The 27,460-nt window shown below is 40.7% G+C and overlaps 1 protein-coding gene and 1 pseudogene across 1 annotated transcript; one reads left to right on the top strand and one right to left on the bottom strand.

Annotated features, from left to right (window-relative positions):
• Positions 1-17,982: 17,982 nt before the first annotated feature.
• On the top strand, positions 17,983-19,910 carry LOC119523591 (rab11 family-interacting protein 1-like). Its single transcript, XM_037822405.1, is given in 2 exon segments — positions 17,983-18,775; positions 18,778-19,910. Coding segments are annotated over 2 exon segments (1,926 nt in total).
• A 2,370-nt stretch (positions 19,911-22,280) lies between these two features.
• Positions 22,281-27,460, bottom strand: part of LOC119522424 — a 95,874-nt pseudogene continuing 90,694 nt past the window's right edge.

Here is a 27,460-nt window from a genome sequence, read left to right as displayed (position 1 = left end):
AACAGAGCAAAAAGTTTGAGCTTTCCACAGTTTAAAGAGCTGCCTGAATGGACTGAGGAGCCTGCTCCCAGAGCAGACACCCCCACACTTGTTCCTTCTACAGATCCCTCCTTCCCAATGCCTTCCCTGTTGACCATGCTGAGTAGTCCACTTCAACCAGCTGGGTTACTGGCATTGAGGAATCTCAGTGCAGTCTCAGGGATTCAGCCAGAAGGATGGGAATGGGGTGTACCCTCCAGAGGGCACCCGAGCCCACTTTTTCCTACCCATGATGATTCATACCACCCAGGAAACATCTCAGGATTCAGTTCCCTGGAACCTGGTGCTGTTTCCACAGTGAGGATTGGACTTTACCCCATGGGACCCACTGGGGAGGTACCTGCAGCTCTGGGATATTTGGGTATCCCACATGCTTATCTTGTTGTGGGTGAAAACAAAGGAAGACAGTTGTCAGCTGAGCTATTGAAAATCAGCCACTGGAGTTAGTGAACTTGAAAGATGTAATTATAGAGTTCACCCAGGAAGAGTGGTCCCTGCTGAACACATCCCAGAGAAAGCTGTTCAAAGATATGATGCTGGAGAATATCAGTCATCTGGTCTCAGTGGGTACATTCCCTTGGTTGACCTTCAATATTTACTTTATTCTTCCTTGGTCACTGTAATGGTTTGAAGCTGTATGTACCACAGAAAAATATGTTCTTAAATCTAATCCATTCCTGTGCATATGAACCCACTGTAAGTATGAGCTTCTGATGACATTACTTCAGTTCAAGTGTGTCCCTCCTCAATCAGGATGCATATTAATCCTATTACTGCAGTCCTTTATAAGAGAACAAAGTCCACACAGAGAAAGAAAAGTCATAGGAAATAAGAAGCTGAAATAAACAATGCCCAGAAGAAAAGGAAGATACCAGGATATGTTGCCATATGTCTTGCCATGTGACAACCTAAGGACAAAGGATTGTCAGCTGCCAGCACCCAAACACCACAGTTTTTGGCAGCCAGTCCCCAAACACCCATTTCCTTGATGATGCCTGGATTTTGACATTTTCCCTGCCTCAAAATCATTAGCAAATAAATTTCCATTTTTTAGTAAAAAAAAAAAAAACAGAAAGCTGCCTGAACTCCTTCCTAGCCAGATAGATTAAAGGGATCTTGCCTGCCAACTAGTGAGAAAGAGAAAGATCTCTGGGATTCCCCGTTTGAGAAACTGAAAGAATCTACTGTTTCTAAGGTCATATTTACATCTTCCCCTCACAGTGGTCTGGAACTCCTTGACTATAAGATTATGGTCTGTCAAGACTGGATTTAATAAAGAATTAAGAATGCTGAAACTTTATATAAACACACACAGATATATATATATTATTATTATATATATATATATATTAGATGCTGGTGTGTCAGAATAGCTGGAAGGAAGTAAATGACATGGTGGAACTGTAACCTGTAACATCCTTTGAAATTTTCTCTATAGCCATTCTTTGAATTGTGCTTTGAAAGTTAGCACATTTCTGTATATATCCTATATTTCGCTATAAGGAAAGAACTGAAACTCTGAAACTCTGTAACCCATAACGTTTGAAATTATCTATATAACTACTTAGTAAATTGTACCTTGAAAGTTATCACCTTTCTGAATGTATGTTATATTTCACAATAAGGAAATAATTGAAACTGTGGAACTGTAACCCATAACTTTCTTTGAAATTTGCTCTATAGCTACTTGTGGAATTGTACTTTGAAAGTTATCACCTTCCTGTATATATATTTCACAATAAGGAAGGAACTGAAACTGTAGAACTGTAACCCATAACATTCTTTGAAATTTGTTCTCTAACTACTTGTTAAATCATACTTTGAAAGTTATCACTGTTACATATACATGTTAAAGTTCACAATAAAAAATGCATTAAAAATATTATGGTCTGTGTGGATGTGGAATGCAAAGTCTACTAAAGCAGGTCTTGAACTGCCATCAGTTTCTTTCAAATGATAGCAATTTAATTGGTTCTGCAATGAGGCCACCTAGGTGCCAAATGTAGCTTGCTCTCAGGGGAGAGCCATTCATACTGTCTTTGAAACCCTCCAGAAATGGTGTCAATTCACTGCAAGGAGGGCTAAGCAAACTGCAGCTGTCAGGTTGCCTTTGACATAAGCTGAAGAAAATCAATTGGGCTACACATCTATTGGAAAAAGCCTGGGTTAGGAGTATGTTCTGAGCATTCTGCAGAGAGAGCAAGTAAGCCTGATCAAACTTTTGCTACACTTTCCTTTTCATGGGTCTCATCCTCTTCCTCAAAACATTTCTCTTCATCTCTCTTCCTTTAATCCCATTACCAAAAAAGAAAAAAAAATTCTTCTTTCCATGGAAAACACTTCTACCAATTCCCATTTCTGCCCTCCTCCTCTGTGATCTCTTTGTAGGAATTAGCCAGTCTATTCCAAAACCTATTACCACTGCCTTTCTCCACAGGATCCTTCTTCACCTCCAAAGATGCTAAACGGTCCACAAGCTTTACTTACAGACCCCTGGGCCCTCAGGTTGCTGAGATTTGCTCACCTTCCCTTTGCCACTACTTATATTCCTTTAAATCTTTGAAATCTGGCTGCTGCTTCAGCCATTCCACCAAAACTATTCTTTAAGGGAGGTCTTGAATGCACCCTGATCTCCAAATATATAATGGCCTTTTTCTTCATGTTCATTATCTTGACCTCTTTCCAACTGTTTTTTTAATTGTCCTTTTATTCATGCTCATTTTCTTCACTTCTCTCCAACCCTTGTTTAAAAAAAATATATATCCACCCTGTAGTGACTGGGAGAGGGCATGAAGATAACTGGGGGTACTGGTCATGTTCTGTTTCTTGATCTGGGTACTGGTTACAAGGATACGTTGACTTTTCTAAAATTCATTAAGCTGTGCAACATGATTTGTGCATTTTTCTTTATGTATGCTATGTTTCAATTTTTTTAAATGGGAAGAGGAAACTGATGCAAAAGGAAATATACTCCTTCTTGTGGTTTCTTTTTTCTTTCTTTTTCTCTCAAAGAAGTTTTAGGTTTACAGAAAGATCATGCAGAAAATTCAGAGTTCCCATATATCTGCCCCAATTTTTAACATTTTGCATTAGTGTGGTACCTTTGTTATAATTGATGAGAGAATATTATTATAATTGTACTGTTAGGCATAATCCATAGTTTACATTCAGGTTCAATGTTTGTGTTGTACAGCCCTATGGTTGGTTTTTTAAAATGTTTTTTCTAGCAACATATATACATCCAAGGTTTCTGTGGCACTGTTTTTCCTCTGCTCCCCTCCTGTCCCTTTCATTGCCCCTTTTCTACTGGGGTCTCATCCTCCTCCTAGCCATTATGTGTAAACACTCCTTTAACCTTTAGGATGTGGTGTGGCCTAGTGATTATGAGGATGGGCTCATGAGCCAGGCTCCCTAAATTCAAATCCTGGCCCTGTCACTTCCTAATGGTATGATGTTGGACAATCACTTCACCACTCTTTGCCTCATTTGTAAACTATGACTGCTAATAATAGTATCTACTTCATTGAGTTATCTTGATGGTTAAATGGGTTAATGCATGTCAACTGCCTTGAACATATATATGGCACAATGTATGTCAACTATCATGTATTTTTTTGCCAATGTCGCCCATGTTTATCTCCCACTATTATGTAGCTGGCTCCCAAATCTTGATCTCTTGTTTGGCTTCTTTCCCAAGGTCTGGCCCCCTATTTCCAATTGACTGTCAAATCCCTCCACACACTGGATATGCAGAAACTAAACAATCACTCCACCTCTGTGAAGAGCTGCCCTTGTCCTGCCATCACTCTGGCCCAAAATCTCAGATCTTCCTTATTGTCACCCTCTCCCCACACATTCAGTTGCTTATCAAATACTATCAATTCTCATTCCCAAAGTCTCTTACAACCCATTGCCTCCCTAATGCATTCCCCCACCTCTACCCTAGCTCACGCCCTAATTACCTCACAAACTAGAATGTGGAAATGACTTTCTCATTGACTACCCCAGATCTAGGTTCTGTCCCATCAATTCTGCCATTAGAGTTATCTTAGAAAATAAAATGATGTCATCATTCTTCTGCTCAAAAATCTTCAATGGCTCCCTAATGTCAGCTAAATAAACTCCTTAACATGGCATTCCAGGCCACATTCTTCCTTTCTGATCTCACTTCCCACTCCTCCCTGACACGCATATTTCACTCTGATCTAGAATGCTCTCTGTTCCCAATACACATTGTGACCACCTTGTCTCCATGATATGGTTCACATCATTCCCTCTGGCAATGCCTTTTCTCATATTTCGTTTGTCTAACCCCAATTTAATAAATATTTATTGAGCACTTATTTTGTACCAGAACCATATCAGATGTCACTTCCTTTGTGAAGCTTCCCCTTTTCCTACAACCACTGGATCCACATAGCACTTGTTTTGTATTTCCCTTGTGGAACTTTAAGTCCATAAAGACTTTACAGGTTGTTTTAACCATTTATTAACTCATATGCTTCATAAGGACTGACACCATCTTCGTGCTTCTACAGTCCTTAGCACAATGCTTTCTTCATAAGGACTCTCAATAAATTTTCTGTCAAATAAATACACATCATGTGATTAGAAGTGATTCCAATAATTTTCCTGTGACATTAATCCTACTGAATCTTTGCTCTCCCAAAATTCAGCAAGATAAATGCACCTCTTTTCACCCCTCTGCTAGGAAACAATAGTGAGGCTCTAGGAAAGCCATATGCCAACAGGACTAAGCATGTGTAAACAATACCTAAAAGAACATGCTATTTCAAAAAAAAAAAATAAGCAACACCAAAGCTACAGAGATTATCAAGTGCCAGAGCTGGCAATGCCATATGCCAAAAGACTGAAGCCAAAAGTGTGACTATGACATCATGTAAGGGATGGGAAAAGCATGTAAGTCTTCTGAAAATATGATTTCTAATATAACCCAAGCACAGCACCAGCATCATTCTTGCAAAGATGTTGAAGCTCCAGAAAATCCTCAGACCTGAGGCCCTCGTGTGTGGGAGAGCAGTTCATCCACCTGAAAACAAAATGTTGCAAGGAGTATGATTACAGGATATGAAAAGACTGAAACATCACTGAACACTTTGTTTCCTGGAAATAACACTAATTTAGTGAAAAAGGAAGCTGACTTCGGAAAGGAAAAAGAAAATGCCTCCGCCAAAGAACAGATAATAAACAGCAAATTTTCCCTTGAGTTGAAAGCAAGTGGAATGAGCAGTTAGGGTACCTCAAGGGCTAGGGAGCATATTTGGGTTTTATTATTGTTATCATTTTAAGGTGGTAGCTGACCTTGTTCTTCTCATTTATGTAATAAGAATGCTGTTTGTAGGTGGCATTGTGAAAGGGTAGAAAGATCATAGACTTTGAGGCAGACACCCTGGTTTCAAATTCTAGCTTTGGGCCTCATTACCTGTACCAAGGGCAAGCTATTTAACCCCTCAAAGCCTTATTTTTCTCAACCTGCAAATGGGGGTAATCATACCTACTTTGCAGGATGGTTGGAAGAAGAATGATAATAATATTTACTAGGTTGCCAGCATTCTGGGTTACTTCAAATGTATTATTGTCACACATATATTATCACACAACCCTCTGAGCTAGTTTCTATTAGCACCCCCATTTTACAGATGAGGAAACCAAGGCTCTGAAGCATTAAGGGATTTATCCAGTCATATGCTAGTGAATGGCAGAGCTAGATCTGAAACCCAAATCTGCATGTGATCTTATTCACTACAATAGTCAGCCTCACTAGAGATCATCTTCAATAGTAGCCACATCTTATCTTCAGGGCTGGGGACGATGACAGTTATCAGTCTATTCCTTTCTCCTGTTGCTTCCAGACCATCATTTCTCTGCCATATCCCAAGAACCCTGTCCTATCTTATCCACAGTTCTCATGCTGTATGTAGCAAGAATCTTGGTTATCAGACTCCAGGGTTTGCTTTTGCAAGACCATTGACCGTGTCTTCTTCTAGTAACTCAGTAGTAGTAATGGTAGTAGTAGTAGAAGCAGCAGCAGCAGCAACAATAATAATAGATGCCATTTATTGAGTGCTTGCTATATGCCAGGCATGGCACTAAGCACTTTATATACATAAGCTCACTCAAACCTCAAAACAATCCTGTGGGGTGTATATTATTATTAAATAAGATCATGTATATTAAGTTCCTGGTACATAGTAAGCTCAATAATTACTAGCTCTTATAATGAATATTATTTCTCAATAGTTCTGCAAATTGCAAAGCCTCCACAGAAAGGATAGGTAATATTTTTCCTATTAAGGAAAACTGAACCAAAGGGGATAAAAACACAATTAGAAAAAAATAACAAGGTTAGGTTTTATGGGCAAAGAAAATAAGAAAATCCACTCAGTTGCTATTAAAATAAAAGGTAAAACTTTGTTCAACAAGTAAAAATTAATAAGAAAAACTTTACTTCTATTTTTATGTCCAAATAAGGGAGAAAAGGACTCAGGGAACAAAAAGACTCAAAGAAAGGGGAGATTTTGAAAGAGTGTAAAGAGAACTCTAAAGGTGCTGATTGAGAGAGCTTGGACTAAATGGGCGGCAGAGCAGAGAGGAGAAGCAGCTGTTGGTCTTTGGGGGGCTCTGTATTTGGACAGGTTTCTCCAGAGAATCAATTCAATACATGTTGAGTATATATTACATACCCATATTATACACATTTATATATAGACACACATACACACATGTACACACACACACACACATACATATAAAAAAGATTTACTTTAAGGAATTGGGTCACTTGATTGTGGGGGCTGGCAAGTCTGAGATCCATAGAGCATGTTGGCAGTCTGGAAATTCCAGAAGAGTTGATGTTAAAGTCTTGAGTCTGAAATCCATAGGGAAAGATGGCAGGCTAGAAACCCAGGGAGAAGTAGAAGGTGTAGAATTTCTCCTCTCTGGAACCCTCGGTGATTTTCTCTTAAAGCTCCAACTAATTGGATGAGACCCACTGGCATTATTGAGAGTAATGGCCCTTAACTGATTGTAGATGCTAATCTTTTCTTCAAAATTCCTCCCAAATTGCAGCAATATCTAGGACAGTGTTTGACCAAGAAAAGAAATATTATAACCTAGCCAAGTTGACACATAAAATTAGTCATCAGAAGACACCTCTGAGAAACTTACATAAACTACAGATCCTATCCTTTTCCAAAATTTAAAGAAGTTCCTAGGCTCTCTGAAGCCCATCCCAGCCATGCCTACCCTAGGAAGAAGAGGGAGAGAGTATGAAATCAAGCCACAGAGAGGAAAGAGAGAAGAGAAAAGACTAAAAGGAAAATCAACATGCCCTACCTGACCATATATCAACCACCATTTTCAGAAGCCTTTACCCCTATCCCCCTTCCAGCTTTGCCACCTTCACACCAGCCTCCAGGTTAGCACTCAGCATGTTTGACATACCCAAGATCAGCAACCCCCACCTTCACTAATCTCCCAAACTTAACCAGCCTCAACCCAGTCTGGACTCCATCAGTTCTCCAATTGTTTTCACATACCCAATTCCTCACCCTGAAAACTAGGTCTCTTTGCAAAGCATCTTCTCCTTCTCAAAGGCCATCTTGGAGGACTGGGGCCTGCCTTTTAAGTCTGAGGAATCTCTTTTGAATTCATGAAACATTCGTGTTTGACTTGACTTGAAGAAATTGTGCTATAAGTGTGAGGGTCAGTATAAGGGGAAAAGGAATAGGAACTTCAAAAATTGCTTCAAGTTGTACTACATTAAGCTTAGGTTCACATCCAAATGATAGATCAAAGGTTTCTCTTTGCATTATGATCTAAAAATAGCTTTTCCCTCTTAATTTTGATTTTTCTTTATGGCAGTATATAAACAATTATTTTTCCTGGAACAATTTTCTACTTTTAATTCAAGGCTTTGGTGCACTACCTACTTTACTTCTTCAAGAAAGCTTAATACTATGATGCCTTATAAGACTTCTAGGAACTGTAAATACTAGAATTCAAGTATTCTTGCAATTCACTGATGGAGAATGGAAACAGGAGAATATTTATAATCTGTATGTTAACAAGGAATGTTAGCTATCAGACAATCAAGGTCATGAGTTGTTACATGGAAAGCCATTGCCTTAATAGCTTGTGCCTGAGGTAGGGCAATATGGCCACATAGAGGGGTGTGGAATTTAGTTAGACCTATAGAGCAACCAGTACATAGCCAGGAACAACTAGTAAATGGTCTGAACAACTGTTGGGGGACATCCATGGCTGGACACACATCATACACCAGCCTGCAATGGGTAGAATGGCTGAGATTGCAGCATTGAACTGTAAGTAAAGTGCCCCAAACTGCAGAGCTGGCACTCTTCACCCAACAGCATGGCAGGCTGACATGGAAAACTTCCCTGTGGAGAAAAGAGGCAGGCTACCTGGAAACAGGAAAAGTAACTCAACCAAGTTCCAATTGTGATTTTAATTAACAAATTTGGACTACTGAATACAAGCTACAAGCACAGGTACACCCAGAGCAAGCAGAAAAGGAACCCTGAGGTCTCTCACAGCAGAGAGGAGGCAGGGCTGACAGAAAAAGAAAATACATAAAACAGGGGCTTTTGGAGATGGCTGAGCTCAGAATACTGGAAAATGTCTGTGTCCCAAGAAAAGGGGCACAGACAACCAGGTACCAACACCGGTAAAACAGCAAAACGAGGGAGCTGGGTACTGACTCTGAAAAGGGGCTTTCTCTCTTTTTCTTTTTTTCTTTCTTTTTTTTTTTTTTTTGTTCTCCCATTCTAAGTAGTTCATTAGAGAAAGCCTCAGGCACTTTCAATTGTCAGCGCTGACCCAGGCAAGGGTGGAGTTAAGAGAGTCAGAGACACAAAGGAGGAATTCAAGTATAGGAGATAACTCTCTAAAGGGTGTAGCTTCCCTAATAAAAGGGAGATGGGGCCCAGCTCAAATGGCTGCCTCCTTCAGAGAATCCAGACACCAGGGCCTGGGGTGGGGGGAGAGAAAAAAACATATGCTTGGCTTCTGACATGCTTGGACCCTGGCCAGGACAGGGTCCACTGAGAATTAAAGGGTCTGCACTTTTTACACCAGTGGGGAGCTTCAGGGTGACAAGCATCACCTGATGGACAGGATAGGAAATGCACAGATCTAGAGGCCTCACCAGAAAGTCTGACAACCTGCTCCTTCTCATCCTCAGGGAGAAGTGATACTAAATACACCTTCTTCCTGAGACCTAGGCCACTCAGGTCTGGGAAAATCTGATTGGGGTAATCAAGGAAACCAGATGCCTAGACAACAAAAAATTATGACTAACATCAGGAAAAATGACGATATGGCCCAATCGAAGAAACAAACTTACACTTCAAATGAGATATGGGAGTTGAAACAACTAATTAAAATCTTCAAACAAACATGCTAAATCAATCCTAAAATAAAATCAGTGAGTTGAGGGAAGATATGGCAAAAGAGATGAAGGATATAAAGAAGACATCAGGTGAACATAAGGATGAATCCAAAAGTATGAAAAAACAATTGGGAGAACAAATGGAAATGAAAGGCACAATACAAGAGATGAAAAACACAATGAAGACATATAACAGCAGATTTGAAGAGGCAGAATAAAGGATTCAGGAACTAGAGGACAGAACATCTGAAATCCTACACAAAAAGAACAAATAGAGAAAAGAATGGAAAAATATGAGCAGGGTCTCAGGGAATTGAATAACAACAGGAAGCACATGAATATACATGTCATGGGTCATGGGTGTCCCAGAAGAAGAGAAAAGAAAGGGGGCAAAAACAATAATGGAGGAAATAATCACTGAAAATTTCCCATCTCTTATGAAGGAGATAAAATTACAGATCCAAGAATCTCAGCATACTCCAAACAGAATAGATCTGAATAGACCTACACCAAGACACATCATAATCAGATTATCAAATTTCAAAGATGAAGAGAGAATTCTGAACACAGCAAGAGAAAAGCAATCCATCACATACAAGGGAAGCTCAATAAGACTACCTGTGGATTTCTCATTAGAAACCATGGAGGCAAGAAGGCAGTGGTATGATATATTTAAGATACCAAAAGAGAAAAACTGCCAACCAAAAATTCAATATCTGGCAAAAGTGTCCTTCAGAAATGAGGGAGAGTTTAAAATATTCTCAGACACTGTGAGAGTTTATGAACAAGATACCTGCTCTACAGGAAATACTAAAGTGAGCACTAGAGGCAGATAGGAAAAGACAGGAGAGAAAGGTTTGGAGCATAATATTAGGTAATGGTAGCACAACACTGTAAGTACACTGAACAAAGATGACTGTGAGTACAGTTGAAAGAGGAAGGTTAGGGGCATGTAGGACACCAGAAGGGAGATATAAGAAAATGACTGGGCCTGAAAAACTTAGTGAAACCTAGAGTGGTCAATGATAGTGATTAAATGTACAAATATAAGAATGCTTTTACATGAGGAAGAACAATGAATGTCAGTTTTGCAAGGTGTAAAAATTGGGGTGGTATTAGGGAAAAATAAGATCAATGCAAACTAGAGTCTACAGTTTACAGTAACATCATAATATGCTTCCATTAATTATAACAAAGGCAACATACCAAAACTAAATGTCGTTAAGAGGGAGATATAAGGGAGGGGTATGGGATTCTTGGCATTGGTGTTGTTGTCTGACTTTTTTATTGTATTTTATTTTAATTTTTTTCTTTTGTTGCTTTTTACTTGTCATTTTTTCTTTCTTTATCTTTTTTTCCTTTTTGCCCCTTCCTCTTTCTTTATGGAAGAAATGGAAATGTCCTTATATAGATAGTGGTGGTGAATGCATTACTATGATTATACAGGGAGCCATTCATTGTTTACTTAGGATGGAATGTATGGTGTGTGAATAAAGCCATCTAAAATAAACAGAGGGAAACAAGTGCTGGAGGAAATATGGAGAAAGGGATCTACTTAGTCACCATTGGTGGGGAAGTAGAATGATGCAGCCCACCAGGAGAGCAGTGTCATGGTTCCACAGGAAGCTAAGTAGGGGGTTGCCATATGGTCCTGAAACACTGTTATTTGGTATATACTTGGAAGAACTGAAAAGAGGGATATGAATGGACATTTGCACGGTGGTTTTATGGTGGGAGTATTCATGATTCATAGTGGATGGAGGTGGCCTAAGAATACATTGACTGATGAATGGAATGTCAAACTGTGGTGTATACATACAATGGAAAATTAAGCTGCTGAAAGAAGGAGTGAAGTTGTGAGATTAATGGATATTGAGGAAGTATGTTGAGTGAAATAAACCAGAAATGAAAAGAAAAACATTATAATGCCTCACTAATATGGATTAACTATAATGTGGAAACTCTGAGAATTAAATCTGAGAGCATAGGTTATCAGGGGAAGGCTTATTGTAAAGGTTCCTAGAGTGTAAGCTCTTACAACAGTTACATCTATTCCTGAGTTGTAATGGCTATTTCTAAATTCTGAGAAGCTGAGCTTTTTGCATATAAACTAGTCAGTCCCTGGAACTTTTGGTATCTGTGTGACATCTAAGACTCATAACTAGAGTCTTGCAGCTATGAATATTAGCATTACCCCATAAAGCAAATGTTAAAGAGTCTGAAAAAGATCAGACTTCAGTTAGAGATATGAATGAATGGACTTGGTTAGGAATAAGGTAAATCAGACTAAAAGGTAAAGTGTGATATTGGCAGTGTTATCAAAATTCAACCTCTTTGTAAGACCAAATGAAGAGATGTTTATTAGGTGCAAAATCTATATTTTTTGTAACTTGTTCTTCAAACAAATTCATTCAAACAATTTCAAAGAAATTTATTCAATGTAATTACATGGAACTTTGAATAGGGAGTGAGATCTGGTTTGTTTGTACAGGTTAGTGTGAAGCCTCAATACTTCCCAGAGTAATTTGGGCAGAGAATAAAAAAATATTTGCAAAGTCCCCTTGAGGGACTTAGGGAAATTGTGGAAATATTAAATTTCCCCACGTGGAGAATTATTGATATTCTCACAAGCATTGAGGGCTGCCAATTTAGAAGGCTGAGCCCTTGATCTTAGGGGTTGCCCTTATGAAGTTTGCTACTGCAAAGGAGAGGCTAAGTCTACTTAAAATTGTGCCTAAGAGTCACACCCAGAGACCCTCCTTTAAGCTCAGATGTGGCCTCTCAAAGTCAACTCTACAGTAAACTCACTGCCCTCTCCCCTATGTGGGACATGACTCCTAGAGGTGTAAATCTCCCTGGCAATATGGGACATGACTCCCAGAGATGAGACTGGACCCAGCATCAGGGGTTTGAGAAGAACTTGACCACAAAGAGGAAGAGAAATGAAACAAAGTAAAGTTTCAGTGGCTGAGAGATTTCAAATGAGGTGGAGCGGTCACTCCAGAGGGCATTCTTATGTGCTATATAGATATCCCTTTTTAGTTTTTAGAGTATTGGAATAGCTAGAAGGAAATACCTGAAACTGTTGAACTGCAACCCAGTAGCCTTTATTCTTGAAGATGATTGTATAACTATGTAGCTTACACTGTGTGACCATGTGATTGTGAAAACTTTGTAGCTCCCACTGCCTCTATCCAGTGTGTGGACAGATGAACAGAAAAATGAAAACAAGAAGTAAATGAATAATAGGGACAGATGGGTGTATGGGATGTTTGGGGTGTTCTTTTTTGTTTTAACTTTTATTCTTATTCTTTTTTATGTGTAGTAATGAAAATGTTCAAAAATTGATTGTGGTGATGAATGCACAAATGTATAATGGTACTGTGAACAACTGATTGTACACCATGAATGATTGTATCACATGTGAATGTATCTCAATAAAATTGAATTTTAAAAAATAGGTTGTGCCTGTGCAATATTCATGATAAAAGGTGAAATCTTTTTTATAAAATGCAATTTCTTTTCCAGTCAGAAGTAGCATCTACTAGGTGAATAATTTTCTAGAAGTAATAGGATTGTACACCTGTCACAGAGACCATTTACTGTTAGGCCTTTTAAATTAGAAAAGGTTAATTATTTCATGTCTGGTTATAATGACTTTATTATGGTTTCTTGTGGGATACAGTTAAAAAGGTATTATGACAAACATCTGATTGTTGTCATGATAGAGGTCACCACTGTATCTTCTAAATTGGTATGCCTAAACTGAAAGAACACATGTATTGTTTGGTAATGAAGAGTAGCTAGTTGACATCAAAGAGTTTAGAGACATGGAATGAATCAAATATGCATTACTGTGGCTTAGTCTTTGTATTAAAAACTAAAAACAAATGAAAATCTTGGGGCATTACGATTTTTAGGCATAATAGACACCAGTCTTATTTTGAACATATCAGGGTAATTTTTCTCTCTAGTTTTTTTTATCTTCATTGTATTTGCAGCACATTAATTTAACAATTACGTTTAAAAGTCTACAAGACTCTAAATACTGTTTCCATTTCCAAAATCCTGGGAATTTGGGGACACTGCTCCAGATGATGTGGTTCCCATGGTCAATTAACTTGCAACAAATGGTGTGTTCTTCATTTTCCTACCCCTTGCCAGCTGCTTACTTGGTCTCTACATTCAACTTGGATCTTGTGTCTACAACATAAACAAATGAGTCTTTATTCAAGGGCTTTATTAATAGCCTTCAGCATCTGCTAACCTTCCAAGCATCAGGTACTAAATCCAGAAAGGAACTGGCATATGGCTGCATTGTTCTACTTGTGGAAAATGAAAAACACAGGAATGTGCCCTCAACTTCTGAACTTTAAATGTTCAATTTTCAACTACTGCTGTCTTTAAAAAACATCTAAAGAGACTCTTGAATGTGCATGCGCATTTGTGCACATATATTTGTAAATGCATAGAAATTAATTTGTGTGTATGTGTTTGTGTATTTGTAAATGAATAGAAAAAGATTTGAAAATATTCACACCCAATACAGACCAAAATGCTAATGGCTAACCCTGAGGACTGGGATTGGGGGTGAGGATAAGAGGAACTTTTACTCTTTACACTTTATAGGTTTTTCTGCAGTGTTTAAATTTTTACAATTGCACAATCTTTTTATTATTTTAAAAAACTAAAATCTGTATAAGCCTAGAAAAAAGTTGGTGAGGACACACATCAAAGTGTTTAGAATTGTTACCCCTGGAGGATAGGATTAGAGGGAAGAACTTTTGCTTCTTTATATAGTGTATACATTTATAAATTTTAAATAGTTGGATTATGAACATGCTTCCATTTTATATGATACACACGATGGTATTATATTAAACTTTTTAACTAAATTAAAAAGAATCATACATAAAGGAAAATATTCTAGACCTCATGAATTTGGTTATTTGCAAGTACTCATTTGGCACTACAATGTTCTAGGGGTAAGATTTTAAGTCTAACCATTTCCATTTTTGCTTACCCATCATTGTTAAAAGATTTGGGGTTATAAACAAGTGAACAGTTATATGGGGCTTGGCCTGATTGAGACACTTAAGGACTGAAGCATAAACTTTCTGTGCATTCTGTAGAATATAAGCTTCATAAGATCAGGGATCTTGTCTGTTTTTTCACCATTGTGGTGGTTGAGTCTGTATGCACCCCAGAGAGGATGATGTTCTTTTAATCCATTCCTGTGGGTGTAAACCTATTGTGAGTGTGACCTTTTGGTTATGTCATTTCAATTGAGATGTGACCAGCCCCTTCAAGGTGGGTCTTAATCCTTTTACTGGAGTCCTTTACAAGGATGAAAGACAGAAAAAAACCTGAGAGCTTAGAGAGAAACCCCCAGAGAAGTTTGGTAAGATCTTAGAAAGAAAAAGCCTTGGAGAAACAAGCAAGGACCCACAGAAGCTGAAAGAGCCACTGAAGCCAGAAACTGAAAGCAACAAAACCTGGAAGAGAAAGACCAACAGACACAGGCCATGTGCCTTCCCATGTGACAAGGTGTCTCAGATGCCAGCAGCATTTCTTCAGAGTCCAGGTATCACCCTGTTGATGCATTGAGTTGTGTATTGTCACAGCCTAAGAACTGTAAATTGTAAGTTAATAAAGCCCCATTGTAAAATCCAATCCCATTTCTGGTATATTGCATTCTGGTAGCAAACTGAAACAACAACCATAATACAAATGCCTTGCATTTTTGCCTGGCAAATACTAGGTATCCAATAAATATTTGTTGAATGACCAGATGAATGAATGTTCAGATCCAAAGAAAAAGGGAGCCACTCAGAAGTCCATGGGTGAAAGGGTTTGGTTTTGCCATGGAGAAAATAAGAGAAGAGGAGCATGGTATGGTCAAAAGAACACTGAACTGGGGAGTCAGGATACCTGGGTGTAACTGACTGGATGAGTGGCCTTGGACAGGTCCTTTCCTTTCTCTAGAACTTGATGTCTTTATTTGTAAAGTGAGATGATTAGAACAAATCTATAGTTTTCAAACAGTTTTTAAGTGGGACAGTTTTTAAAATACCCTGAGAGTTATAATCCCTTCTGATAAAACCAGGCCTCCTCCAGACTTGACACCACTCTGGAGAAGATGGGAGAGAGGCCCACAGAGTTCCACATGCTGTGGGTGAGAGCATAATTCCAATTCCTTTCAACAGTCTTCACACCAACCACCACATAATATATAAGAGACCAGTCCCAAGAAGAGACTATATTTAAAACTGACCATCTGCACCCAGCCAACAGATCATCAGGACTCACCTGCCCTAAATGCCTTCAATTATCACAAAAATTTCAAACCACCTAGATCATCCATTGTCACATTCATTTCCACATGACTCTACACATCCCCTAACCTGACTCAATATAACATTCCTCCCTAGACCCTCCCAAATCTTGCTCTCTGAAAAATCCTCTACATCTCCAACATTTCCAAAATTTCTCTTGAACTTCTTGCTTTATCAAAAACCTGACTATCTTCGTGGATGTGAAGGCTTAATATTGTTAAGATGTCAATACTACCAAAGCAATTTACAGATTTGTATTATTCAGGTCCTCTAAGGAAACAGAACTGACAGGAGATACCTGTAAACATCATGAGATTTTTATAGAAACTGTCTCATGCACAAGTCCAAAATCCATAATGCAGGCTACAAGCTGGAAGCTTCAATGAAGGTTTTTGATGAATTTACCAAAAGTTAGCTAGCTAAAATAGAGATGGAAATTCTCTCTTCTGATTGCTGAAATCATCACTTCTCCTTTTAAACATGTCAACTGATTGGATGAGAAATCTCTCAAAATTGAAGGGAAGCTCCTCAGTTGGTTGTAGATGTAATTAGCCATAGAGGCAATCAACTTACTGATTAAAGTCCATTAAATGTCCTCACAGTAACAATCAGGCCAGTGCTCGCTTGACCAAACAACTGGACACCATAACCTGTCCAAGTTGACAAATGAACCTAACTGTCACAAGATTTAACACCATCTCAATCAAAATTCCATCAGCCTTGTTTGTATAAATGGAAAAGATAATCATCAAATTCATATGGAAGGGGGGGTGATGTCATCAAAAGGTCACATAAACAGCTACTGAAAACCACTTGCCAGAGAGTCAGTAAAAAAAAACGACAATTCTCACTTGTTTAGAGGTCTGAAGGAAGGTAGAAGGATCCCACAAATGTGGAATCAAAGAAATAGTAAAAGATCAGGTAGAAAACTTTCATCCCAGGCCAGCCAGTCCTCTCCCCTCCCCCTCAGTCTCAAACAGCTGGGGAAGTGAACATAGGCAGCAGCAGAATCCTGCCCAACTCTGATCAGGGATGAACGCTATAAAATCTCTCACAGCAGTGATGCAGATCCCCACTTATATCCAGGCACAGAGGCCCAAACCTACAGGGACCCACAGCAGGATTTAAGCCATGGGGAAAGGCAGAATTCAAAAGGGCAGCAAGGAACAGCTTCCAAAATGGAGGTCCAGGGAGAGAATCACAAAACCTTCCCTAAAAGTATCAATTAGCCCTGCAGAAACTACCCAAATAAACATTTGGGAACCCAAGGGACAGGGGTTCAAGGTCCAACTCAGTGAGGGACAAAAGGTCTGAGGAACTGTGGACAGACTGTGTTTTCAGTCTTGGATCCTGGTGCCCATCCCCTATCCTTGAGGAAAACAGCAGCTGGAAGCCCAATCCTTGCCTGGGGGGATGACTGCAGACTAGGGAGGCTTGGTGAATCCTCTGTCACAAGTAAAGTGAGGGACACAGCCCCACATTGAGCAAGATTTTGGCTGGTGAGGCAAGCACAGAAGAACCTCACAGTTTCAACCCCACCCAGTCAGACACTGCTGGGACCTCAGGAGGTAAATACCTTCTGAGGATGATTAAGTCACCAAACAGCACCATATGCTGAGCAGGCTGGAAGCAGCAGGGGAACTACAGGGCTTTTCAGAGCACCTCCTGACCCTATCCCAGGCCCATTGGAGGAAGTCTATATCCCCTGCATGGGTACCTGGCCCAGTTTGGGCTGAGAAACACAAATGACCCAACTGTCAAAGCAGTTCCATAATACAAACTCAGGCAACAACTAAATCCTAGCCAAGAGAGAGAAATCAACCTTCAGAATGGATGCATCAAGATAATCTGATGACCACATATCAGCAAAAAATCACAAGACATACTAAAACTCAAGAAGAAATGGCCGAGTTGAAGGAACAGATCAAAAAGTCAGGGGATATGCAAACACATATCTTGAATCAATTCACAGAAATGAAGGAAAATATGTATAAAGAGACATAGGATATTAAAAAAAACACTAGAAGAGCATAAGAAGAATTTGAAAGAATACATACAAAAATAACAAATATTATGGAAATAAAAGACACTGTAGATGAAATTAAAAATATACTGGAGCAGAGAGTCTGCGGGGGGCGATCTTCTCTTCGTCCCGGAGCGGTCTGTGGCTCGGTCACCATGTCCCTGGTGTCCTCGGCGGGCCGGGGTCCGGGGGCCGTGTGGTCCCCAACCCATGTGCAGGTGACGGTGCTGCAGGCATGGGGTCTGCGGGCCAAGGGGCCGGGGGGCACGAGCGACGCGTACGCGGTGATCCAGGTGGGCAAGGAGAAGTACGCCATGTCGGTATCGGAGGGCAGCCTGGGCGCGCCCGTGTGGTGCGAGGAGGCCACCTTCGAGCTGCCGCCGCTGATGTCCGCTGGGCTCGCGGCCACCGCCACCCTGCAGCTCACCGTGCTGCACCGCGAGCTGCTGGGCCTCGACAAGTTCCTCGGCCGCGCAGAGGTGGACCTGCGGGAGCTGCACCGCGACCAGGGCCGCAGGAAGACGCAGTGGTATACCTTGAAGTCCAAACCGGGAAAGAAGGAAAAAGAACGAGGCGAAATCGCGGTTGACATCCAGTTTGTGATAAACAACTTAACTGCCAGCATGTTCGACCTTTCTATGAAAGACAAGCCACAGAATCCATTTGGAAAACTGAAGAGCAAGATCAAGGGGAAGAACAAGGATAGAGTCTCCGATTCTGCGTCAGCCATCGTCCCCAGCATGACACCCTCAGCCGACAGTGACGATGACTCTTCCTCAAAAGACAAGAAAAAGAAATCGAAGATCAAGACCTTGTTTTCCAAGTCTAATTTGCAGAAAACTCCACTTTCCCAGTCCATGTTTGTCCTGCCTACTTCAAAGTCAGACAAAGTGCTGCTTCGTCTTGGTGACTTTCAGTCCCGGTGGGGAGATGATGACAATGAGGACGAGTCTCTTCTGCCTCCGATGTCTTGTCTCACAAAGGAACAGCAAGTGCAGATCCCAAGCAGCTGACCCAGATCAGCATCAGCCCTCCCAAGAAGGAAGGACTCTCCTTTCTCGGCAGCCTTCGTTCCAAGAATGACATAGTTTCCCACTCAAATGTCTGCATCAACAGGAACCATGTTTACCTGGAACAGTCAGAAGCCAAAAGTGAGACCAAAGACAGTACCCCCTCATCCTCCTCTTCCCCCCAGGGCTTCAGGAAGAAGCATTTGCTCTCTTCCACTGAAAACCTAGCCCCGCGGTCTTGGAAGGAGCTCGGGGAAGCTGACAGGCAGCTCTCCGCGTCTTCCGCAAAAGACTCCGTGAAAACCATGTCTCTGCCATCATACCGGCCACCGGGCAGCGGGGACATAAGGGGGAGCACAGCGCCGGCAAATTCGGAGGCTGCCAAAGAAACCAAAGAGAGCAAGAAGCCGGAGAACAAGAAGTCCTCTCTGCTTTCTCTGGTGACGGGAAACAAGGATGTGGCTAAGGGCTGCGAAGGAGAAAGCCTCCCTACCATCCCGGGGAAGGTGAAGGAAGGCATCCTCATGGGCATCAAGTCAAAGGAGGATGGGTCAAGGCCTATTGAAGATCTTATGAAACCATCTGAGAAAGATGCTAGGGCCATTGCCTCTGAACAGGGTAAATGCCTGAACCCCTTTGAGGAAGAGCAGATGGCAGAACCGGAAGCTGACCCAGAATCCAAGTCTGAACCTAAACCCCCCCTGACCTCTGCATGGGCTCCCCAGACCAAAGCCGTCAAACCTCGACCTCACCCTGTGAAGCCGATGAACACCACAGCTACCAAGGTTGCTAACTCCAGTTTGGGAACTGCCACCATCATCAGCGAGAACTTGATCAATGAAGCCATAATGAAGAAATACAGCCCGTCAGGCCCTGCTTTCGCTTATGCACAGCTGACCCACGACGAGCTTATCCAGCTTGTCCTCAAGCGGAAGGAAACGATAAGCAAGAAGGAGTTCCAGGTTCGAGAGCTGGAAGACTACATTGACAATCTGCTCGTCAGTGTCATGGAAGAAACCCCCAACATCCTCGGCATTTCGGCTCAGGTCGGCAAAAAGGCAGGGAAGATGTGACTCGCCAGAGCTGAACACTGACGCTGTTTTGTGAGTTTGTTTCCTCCTGCTCGTGAGGTCAAGGACTTGGTGTGCCTGATAACCAGCAAATAGCCTTCAAATCACCGTCTCCCTCTCCTGTTATCTGGCAAGGGTCGGTTCTACCAGTTACAGCCAGGTTAATACAATGAATCTTGTACTGTCCGTTCCCAGGGTTTTGTTTTTAAATGCCACTGTGCCTTTAACTATGTTGTAAATGTTTTATGCCCACCAGAGACATGGTCATAAGATCTGATCCTGGGCCAGAGAGTCAGATGGCACAGGAGATTTTAACGTATTTTAACTCCAGGGTTTTCTTTCTGTGATGTTGAGATTTTACAGTACATGAAACAAGAACTGTGCACTTGGTGCTGAGTGACACATCCTTTCTTGGCCTTTGTGAAGTTCAGGTGTGGCTTCTTGGCTGCAGATACTCAGTTTTGATATCATATAAATCTACTTGGCTCTTGGTTTTTATTTTTATTTTTGTTTTTTTATTGTAGCAGGAGAGCTTAGGGAAAGCCTCTGAGTATGCCTTTTAGATTTTGAACCAGCTGCATTTTCTAAAAATCAGCTTTTTTCACTACTCTCCGGCCTTAAAATATGCTCTGTATAGGTCCAAAAGGGCCCTTCTAGTGGAGATAATGAAAAGTCGAATTGGTGAATATAAAATTGCTTTTCACTCACTGGGGAAGTTGGCCAAAGTCCCTCCTTTCATGATAACAGGATTCCTGCTGACCAGAATGGCCTGTTCAAGTGCCTTGATAAGGGGTTGGGTCATCTGGGCACTTGGGCAAAACGGTTCCACCAAGTGTGGAATCATTTTAGCAGGATTCTTTGGCCACATCCCCTGTGCCTTTGCTTGTTTCCCTGGGTTCCTTTGCAGTGTTTCCTGAAGGGGGGCAGGGCCCACCAGCTCCTCCCACACAAAGAAGCCCCTTGGTTGTACAGGCCATGGGAAATCCCAGGGCTGGACCCTGAAGGGCTGATCTAGGGCCCTCTGACTGTCCTCTGAATATTCCAGCCCTTGCCCCAAAGGAAACCCAGAAGTTCTAGTGAGGGGCTTACTCTGGCTAATAAAATTGAAAAGCCAGTAAAAACAAATGCCTTGGCAGGTAAACCATTGCTACTTTTTCATTTTTCTTCATGAACAGACTCACAGGCATCTTAATCCCTTGTTGTAAAATTGTGACAAGAAAATGATACTTCTTTCCAAATTGCTGTATTTGTTTTAAAACAAAATCTGTACCCATATTTTTAAAACTAGGACACTTGCCCCCTTCTTAAGTTCAGCTTTGGTCCAGGGTCTTAGGTAACTTCGTTGTTAGTGACCTAATCTTGGAATGAGCATGTTTTAGTCTTGCTCATTTTTTCTCCTGTTTATGATAGAATCTCATCAGATCTTGTCATCTCTCCTGGGAGAAGAATGTCACAGGCCAATGGGTTGGGCAGGGGCTGAGATGGTTGTTAAATTGGGAAGTCTTTTCTAGTTATGGTTATGGTATGTTGAGGTTAAGAGGCAAGACGATTGGCAGTGAAATTGCTTTTCAGCATCACTTTTGCTACAACATTGATTATGTCAGAGCACATTAATCTGAAGGATAGTACTGTAACTTGATTTATCTAATTAGCCTTTAATTATCTACAGCTATTTTATTTAATTCTCTCCTACAATACTGGGACCATTGTAAACTTCTCAGATGACTGGTATTTTTGTAGTGCTATGACTATATTTGCACACTTATAAAGAAAACTGTATATTCACTTGAACTCTGAAAATGTACATGTATATATTTGTTCCCTATTATATTTTATACTTGATATAAATGCATTCTTACTGTGATAACCCAAATGTGCTAGGGGGCAGGTGTACTCTGAAGGGTTCTGGGCCTTGAAGAGCTGGTGTGGGGACCTGCGTTGTTTGTGAGAGGTGATTGGTTTGGAGCCCTCTCTGCTAGGGCCTCAGGTGTGTAACCTGGTCGGTGTCTGAGAGGGACATCTCTGGGTGGAGGAGAGGATCCCTGTCCTCTGAAATGCTACTTGGGAACTCTGGAGAATGAAGGACAATTACTTCCAGTGTCTTTGGCTCCTACTACTACGGAAAACTTCAGTTTATAGCCTTCCTGCACCTCCTTAAGTAGAAAACCTGGAGGTCACTCAGTTAATAACTATCCTTCAGGACTTGACTTTGGGGAAGAATTTATCCAGGAAAAGCTGTAGTCTGCTCTGAGACATGAGCAGAAGTTGGGGGTTGGGAACACTGGAGCATCACTGGCTGGGTTTCGTCTAAGGACCCAAATCCATCTGCACAAGGAGAGCTAGGACCTGCCTCCAGCTGCTTCAAATGCCAGCCTAACTGATGGGCCCTGGGAGGCTCATGCTCTGTAGAAGCAGGGGCAGCTTTTTCCCTTGGCCTTGCCTGGAGAATTCCAGAAAGAGCAGTCGGTACTGTAGGGGAAACATCAGGTTAAATGCCAAACACATTATAGAGAAGTTCCACTCAAGGTCAGCTTCTAGAAACAAAGTCAGTCCTTTGCCTCGATTGTTTTATAGCATCTCATTTCTTGGACTTTGACAGGTGTTTTTCCCTCCTCTTTTATTCCAGTATGTCAGCCTCATCAGGGATGCAGAATGAGGGAGAAGGAAAGTCCACCCTTTGCCAGGCTAAACAGCTGTTGACACCTGGTGGAGGTGTGTGCATGAATAGGGTAAAGGTGTGTGATTTCCAGCTTTGCTGATGGTGAAGCTCAAAAGGGCATAGAGAGAGGAAAGTCTACGACAGCCACATGGTGCATTAAAGGCCAGAGGCAGCTTAATGTTAAATTCTGTGGGATTGTCTCTCCCTTGGCCCCCTCTTCCAATCAACCTTTTTTTCTTTTTCAGAACTATTAATCAACGATCCCGTGAGGCAGAAAGATTAATTACCTTAATTGCCTTAGGTGGCAAACTTCACCTCCTGGTATCCACACCAACCCCAACACTGTGGTTTCTTGGTATCTGCTGAGCAAGCTGCTAAATTGACACCTTTTCCCCACCCCCACCCCCATTGAGGGGTCACCCAGCATTTCTGGATTATAAAATTATTATTTCCTGCTCTGTTACTTTGGGAACTTTGAATTTCTTTGGTTTTGTTTTTAAGGAATAACTTAAAATTTCCTAGAACACTAAATAAAAGACTACCTTTCAAAAAAAAAAAAAAAAACTATATACTGGAGACACACAACAGCAAATTTGAAGAGGCAGTAGAAAGAATCAGTGACCTAGAAGACAGATTAATCAAATTTGAACAGACAAAAGAACAAATGGTATAAAAATGAAAAATTTTGAACAGGGTCTCAGGGAAATGACTGACAACCCAAAGCACACAAATGTGTGCACATTGTATGCCCCAGAAGGAGAAAAGAAGGGGAAATGGCCAGGAAGAATATTCAGAGAAATAATGGCCAAAAATTTCCCAGCACATGTAAAAGACATAAACATGCAAATCTGAGAAGCTAGCATACTCCAAACAGAATAAATGCAAATAAACCCACTCCAAGACACATAGTAATCAAAGTGTCAAATGCTGAGGGGAAGGAGAAAATATTGAAAGCACCAAGATAAAAGTGATTCAACACATAAAAGGGAAAGCCAAATAAGAGTAAGTTCTGATTTCTCATCAGACACCACAGAGGCAAGAAGGCAGTGGTAAGATATATTTAAGATACTGAAAGAGAAAAAATTGCCAGACAAGAATTCTCTATCTAGCAAAACTTCCCTTCAAAAATGAGGAGTTTAAATATTCACAGATAAAAAGAAGCTAAGAGAATCTTTTAATAATAGATGGGCTCTATGAGACCTACTAAAGGGAGTTCTGCCAGATGTAAAGAAAAGACAGGAGTGAGAGGTCTGGAGGAGGGTACAGAATTGAAGAATATCAGTAAAGGTATCTTTTTCTATTAAATATATGTGGTATTTATTTGAAGAGCTTATTGAATAACTTATAGAATGCTATCTGAATCATCATGAATATTGAACAATCATTTTCAATTTTTTATATTTGTAATATAACCAAGTATATTGCCATTTGGGGGGAAAAACTTGAATAGTACAAAAGCTTGTTGTTATGCTTATTTGGCAGAAAGCTGTTTTCTATTTTCTACATAGCAAAATTGTAACATTTAATTTCCTTTTGAATGGAATGTCATGAGTATAGGAGAGAAGAGGATTCATAAAAAATTTTAGTTTGATTAAGATCTGAAATCAAGGTCCATAATAAATAGAAATATCTTTTCTTAAAATCAGTTAAATAATTTTAATAAAATGCCTATTTTAATTTTCTATCTTTAAAATGTTTTACTGTGAAAGGTATCATTTGTATGGGACAGTGTTTAAAACACACACACACACACACACACACACATATATATATATTAAATAGTAATGATAAATCTATGTACCCATTAAGAAAACACTACCAGCACCAGTGCTGTGTCCCTCCCCTTCTCATCTTCCTCCTACCCCCAGAGGCAATTATTGTCTGATTTTATGCCAATTGTTCACTAGCTTTTCCCAGAAATGCCACCATTCCCAAAACCACATGTCCCTGAAGAATATATAATTTAGTTACGTAAACAAGAGTAGCAATTGCAAACTTAGTTGTATAAGGAAAGGGCAATACTGTCTCCATTCATTGATAGCTGTCAGGAGAAAGTATGTTGAATAGAGTCTCTGGATTTAGTTTGGCATCAGCTTTTCTGAGAGTTTACAAGAAAATTCTTTTAGGGGGTGAAGCAAGATGGTGGCATAGAGAGGTGTGGAATTTAGTTAGTCCTCTAGAGCAACTAGTAAATAACCAGGAACAACAAGTTAATAATCTGGAACAATTGTTGGGAGACATCCATGAATGGACATACATTGTACACCAGCCTGGAATGGGTGGAGTGGCTGAGACTGTAGCACAGAATCATGAGTAAAGCTCCACAAACCTGGAACCAGCACCCCTCCCCCCTCAGACAGGGCAGGCCATGCTGCAACACTGCTGTGTGAAAAAATGAAACAGGTTACAGGGAAAATAATTCAAGTTCCAATTGTGGTTTTAATTAACACATTTGGACTACTGAATCAAGCTACAATCATGGAGCAGGAAAGGAAGCAGATTCCTTCAATCAGGGAGGAGGCCAAGCTGGATGGGAGAAAAAATACATGAATAAGTAAAACCAGAGACTTTTCAGAATACTGGAAGACAGCTATGTCCCAAGAAAACTGAGAGAATGGGAACTGACTCTGAAAAGGGGCTTTTGCCCTTTTCCCATTTTTTCCTCTCATTCTAAGCAGCCCATTAGAGAAAGCCTCAGGCATCCTCAATTCCCTGCTGACCCAGACAAGCATGGAGTTAAAAGAGCCAGAAAAACAAAGGAGGAATTCAAATGGAGAAGATAACTCCCTTGAGGATGTATCTTCCCTAAGAAAATGGGGGTGGTCCCAGCTCTAGTGGCTGCCATCCCTGAGAGAGTTCAGACCCCAAGGCCTGGGGGAAAACAAACAAGCAAACCAGCTTCTGATGCTCTCCACCCCTCACCAGGTAAGGGTCCACTGTGAATTAAAGGGAATTCACTTCTCTACAGTGGTGAGGAGCTGGGGCTAACAAACACCACCTGCTGGGCTGGATAGGGAAAGCACAGAGTCTAGAGACCTCACAGGGAAGTCTGTCAAACTTCTAGGACCCACCCTCAGGGAAACCTAATTCTAAATACACAGTGTCCTCCTGAGATCTGAGCCCCTCTGGTCTGGGAAAATCTGATTGGGGCATTCAAGGAAATCAGATGTCTAGGAAAAAAACCACACTAGGAAAAACAAGGATAATGCCCAGTCAAAGGAACAAACTTACACTTCAACTGAGATACACTAAGTGAAACAACCAATTATTAATCAAACAAAACTCCTAAATCAATTAAAAATCAATCCAAAAATCAATTCAATGAGTTGAGAGAAGATACAGCAAAAGAGATGATATAAAGAAGACACTGGGCAAACACAAGGAAGAAACTGAAAGTTTGAAAAAACAATTGGCAGAACTTATGGGAATGAAAAGCACAACACAAGAGATGAAGGACACAATGGTGACATCATCTTCTTTTTTCTCACTGTCTGATTTTTTCCTCACTGTCAGACTTCTGCTGCTTTTTGGCTTCAGCTTTCTCATCTTTCTTTAAATCTGCTTTTGGTCCTTTGTATTCATGTGAGTAGAGAGGTCTGAAGGAGTCAAGGAAGCCCACGTTAGCAGTCAGACTTGGCAGGAACCAAAAGTGATGTCTTCCTCCAGTTATGAGCCAAATGATGAGAAACAGAATGCAAAGAGCAACAGCAAGGAGGAGAATGTTGGCTACAAAACAGCCTGTGCCAACGCTGAGGTAATAAACACCTACTCTCATTTTTGCTGGCCAAAGTGGGAAACGGGTTGCCACTATCACTGCAATCATACGAATTAATCCCATGACAAATGTTTGAAAGTGAACTGGGCCATAGATCCACACAAATACCTCATCTCCATCCAGAAAAACTTGATCATCATGTGGTTCAAGTTTAATTTTTACTTAGTTTCCTTCTTTTTGAGAGTTCCTGGAGTTTCATCCTCTTTGGAGTCTTCCTTTTCACCATCTTTTTTTTCTTTTTCCTTCTTTATCATTTCATCCTTTATGTTTTTTTTTTCTTGCTCTTTTTATCATCTTTTCCACTTTTCCTTTCTCTTTTTCTTTCTTTATGTCTTTATCATATTTCATTTTCATTACTTTTACTGCTCAGTGAAAGAACTGCTTCTTTAAAAGCCTGTTTCAATAGTCAACCACAGACTCCCTGGTTGTAAATAAAGCTTATTCTCCTTTCTTGGCCTTTGACCACTTTGAATCCAAAAGGCAATCTACTGCTTTTGAAGCAATAAAATAATCAACATGGTGACCCATCATATTGGTGGACTTTGTTGGACAGTTGAATCGAAGATATTTGACTTCAGCTTTTTCTTCTTTAGATGGTTCACCAACTTCCCAAGGCTCAGCTTGGATACCTGGACCCACTTCTTGTGTCTCCTGCATTCCACCATGTTGGCTGCTCCCCTGATTGGGTTTTAAAACTACAACTTTTGTGCAAGACCAAGAGAGGAGATATTTATTTGGTGCAAGATCTATGTTTTCTGTAGCACACTAGATAATTTAACCTGTATGATCACTTTGTTTGAACACCATAGGTGCATGGAGCTGTGAAAGGGAAGTGGGACTTGAAGAGTTTGTACAGCTGGGGTGGAATCTCAATACACCCCAGAGGGATATGGGCAGAGAGCAAAAGTGTATTTGCAGGGCCTCCTGAGGAACTGGGGAGAAATGCAGAAATGTACTTCCCCACCTGGGTTATTGCAGATTTTACTGCAAACATTGAGGACAGCCAATTTATTGGGCCAAGCCCTCAATCTGGAGGCTCTCCCTTGTGAGGTTAGTTGCTGTGAGGGAGAAATTGAGCCTACTTATAACTGTACCTAGGAATCTCTCCCAGAGAGCCTC

Source organism: Choloepus didactylus, chromosome X (assembly GCF_015220235.1).
Source record: "Choloepus didactylus isolate mChoDid1 chromosome X, mChoDid1.pri, whole genome shotgun sequence".
Classification (NCBI taxonomy): Eukaryota; Metazoa; Chordata; class Mammalia; order Pilosa; family Megalonychidae; genus Choloepus; species Choloepus didactylus.
This window is presented reverse-complemented; position numbering and strand designations above follow the sequence as displayed.